The 2714-nt window shown below is 44.9% G+C and overlaps 1 protein-coding gene across 1 annotated transcript; it reads right to left on the bottom strand.

The window, feature by feature from the left end:
* Positions 1–829: 829 nt before the first annotated feature.
* Positions 830–1633, bottom strand: LOC124461202. The gene has a single exon (XM_047012757.1). The coding sequence runs from the start codon at positions 1631–1633 to the stop codon at positions 830–832; it is 804 nt and encodes a 267-aa protein (XP_046868713.1).
* Between the last annotated feature and the right edge of the window lie 1081 nt (positions 1634–2714).

Genomic DNA, 2714 nt, shown 5'->3' with positions numbered 1-2714 from the left:
TCACAACATCCCCGCCACCGTGAATCTAGTCCATCTTAGATTCACCAAAATCCAGTTTGGCTAACATGCATGCCGGTCGACGAAACTCTCCAGTGCTGGTCTTCACTTTCGCAGATCGTACTTGGCCATCTTGTCCAATTGTCACCTCGATGATTCTGCCCTTCTGCCAGTTAACTCGACGATATCTCCCATAGCTCGTTTTACACTTCGAACTAAACGTTCCCAACATCCGCCTGCATGTGGATTCAATGGGCAGTTAAAAAGCCACTCGATTTTTTCGATTGCGAGCCCGGCAGCTACTTTCTTATACAATTCTTGTTTTAATATTCGTTCAGCTTCCACTAGGTTTGTCCCGTTATCAGACCTGATTCTTATTGGGACTCCACGCCGCCTCATGAAGTTATGAATGACTTTAAGGCAAGTGTCGGCCGTCAAGTCCCTAGCCAATTCCAAACGCATGGCGCGCACAGCCAAACAAGCAAAAATGCATATCCATCGCCTCTCTGCTCCTCCTACCCTAACCACTGCAAACGGCCCCATGTAGTCAATTCCAGTGCAAGAAAATGGACGAACAAAAGGAGTAACTCTATCCGAGGGCAGTTGTCCCATCAAGGGTGGTGCCGGGCGAGCCCCCTCCATACGGCATATGAAGCATGTTCGTGACGTCCGGCGTACCTCTTGGCGTAGGTGAGGAATCCAAAACTTCCGACGCATTTCAGCGATGATCGTATTTTCATCTTAATGCTTCCATTTGTTGTGATAATGTGTGATTAGCAGTTTCGTCACGTGGCTCCCCTGTGGCAGAATTATTGCGCGTCTAGTGTCCATATCAACGGCAAGCTTTATCTATGCGTCCGCCAACACGCAACAAGCTATCATTATCCATCTCCGGTGTTAGTTTCAGAATACTACTTCCCTTATCAATGAGTTTACCCCTGGCGAGCTCACTATACTCATCTGGATAAGAACTCTTTTGTACACTTCTGAACAGAACCACTTCAGCATAATCCATCTCCGAGCACATCAGGCAACTTTCACGAACTTCCCCTCTTCTAAATCGTAGCACCCAAGCCAGAGTCCGTACGAGTCTCGTGTACGATGAGAATCTTCCAAAGAGATCATCCGTTTGCTTCGTGGTGACCATACAGAATTTTGGGCGCAGCTCCATGTCAGTACTAAAATTACCTTTGCTCTGCTGTGGTGATTCCTCAAGATCATCCAATAAAAAATCTGGCCCGGTTACCCATAGTGACTGTCTGCTGTCTCTTTTAATCTTCGTGCCAAAATCCGCTGGATTGTCCTTGCCGGCAACCAAATTCCATTCTTCGACGCGTGAGCTTTCTAGAATTTCGTTCACTCGATGGGCGACGTATGGCTTGTACTTTCTCTGATCCGAACGGATCCATGCTAGAACTGTTGATGAGTCCGACCACATACAAACTCGTTTTGGTTGAATATCATGTCCCTCTAATATCGAGTTTCTGAGCCTAGTCGCCATAACCGCAGCCTGCAACTCCACTCTTGGCACAGTAGACAGTTTCATCGGTGCGCATTTTGTCTTTCCCATTATAAAAGACACTTTCCATCCTTCAGTATCTTCAACTCGCCAATAGCCCACTGCTGCATACGCCATCTCGCTTGCATCTGCAAATATGTGTAACTCTACACACTCATTACTAAAAGTTGTGCCATACCATCTTGGAACCCTTATTAAAGCTATTTCATTAACAAAACGAAGCCATCTCTTCCATGCGATGTACTCTTCTTGATGTATGGATTGATCCCATTCTATCTTTTTCCTCCAAATAGACTGAAGGAGGAGTTTTGCCATCAACGAGTACTCGACTAATATTCCGAAGGGATCGAAGATTGACATAACGATCCGTAGTACTTCCCGCTTTGTTGGAATTCTTTCATCAGAGAACAGAGATTTATCGATTTTATTAAACGAAAGTGTGAACCCAAATTTATCCTCTGCCGTATACCAATGCATACCAAGTACCTTCTGACTATACAATGCCCCATCTTTATCGAGGCTCAGAACATCATCCATGCTACCTTCACCAAACTTATCATTGCAGACTTTAGAGTTAGATACAAATTTCTTCAGCTCAAATCCCCCTTTCGGTGTATCTGTATCACCTGTTCCGTAACTCTTATTGCTTCTGTTTCGTTGGCATATGAGTGGACGAAATCATCAACATAATGATTCCTCACAATAGCATCAGCCGCCTGTGGAAACAAGTCCTTGTATTCCGATGCATTCTTATTCTTAACAAACTGCGCTAATGCGGGTGAGCATTTCGCTCCAAACGTCATTACCATCATCTCATATGCCTTAAACTCATCAGTTTCATCTTTTCTCCATAGAATGCGTTGAGCCCATCGGTCTTCTTTGCGTATCAAGACGCGATGAAACATTTCTCCTATGTCTGCGCAAATACCTACGGACCTTTGTCTAAATTTCATAAGTACGTAACTTAATGGTTGGCATTGGTCGGACCCTCTCATCAGCAGTGCATTCAGCGACACACCGTCGACTTCCGCTGCAGCATCGAATACGATTCTAATTTTCCCGGGTTTATGTGGATTGACGACTCCAAAGTGTGGCAGGTACCATGCCTTATCCAGGCTTTTGTTCTGTTCTGACTCTGAATCAAATGAATATATCCCTTTTGCTCGTATTCCAACATCAGTTTGCAATACTGCTTCCG

This window comes from Drosophila willistoni, unplaced genomic scaffold, assembly GCF_018902025.1.
Source record: "Drosophila willistoni isolate 14030-0811.24 unplaced genomic scaffold, UCI_dwil_1.1 Seg263, whole genome shotgun sequence".
NCBI classification, from domain to species: Eukaryota; Metazoa; Arthropoda; class Insecta; order Diptera; family Drosophilidae; genus Drosophila; species Drosophila willistoni.
Note: the sequence above shows the minus strand (reverse complement) of the source record. Positions and strands in the feature narration are given on the sequence as shown.

Coding starts and splice junctions, on each gene's coding strand:
- LOC124461202 (XM_047012757.1), bottom strand. CDS start 1,633: ATGGCGTATGCAGCAGTGGGCTATTGGCGAGTTGAAGATACTGAAGGA.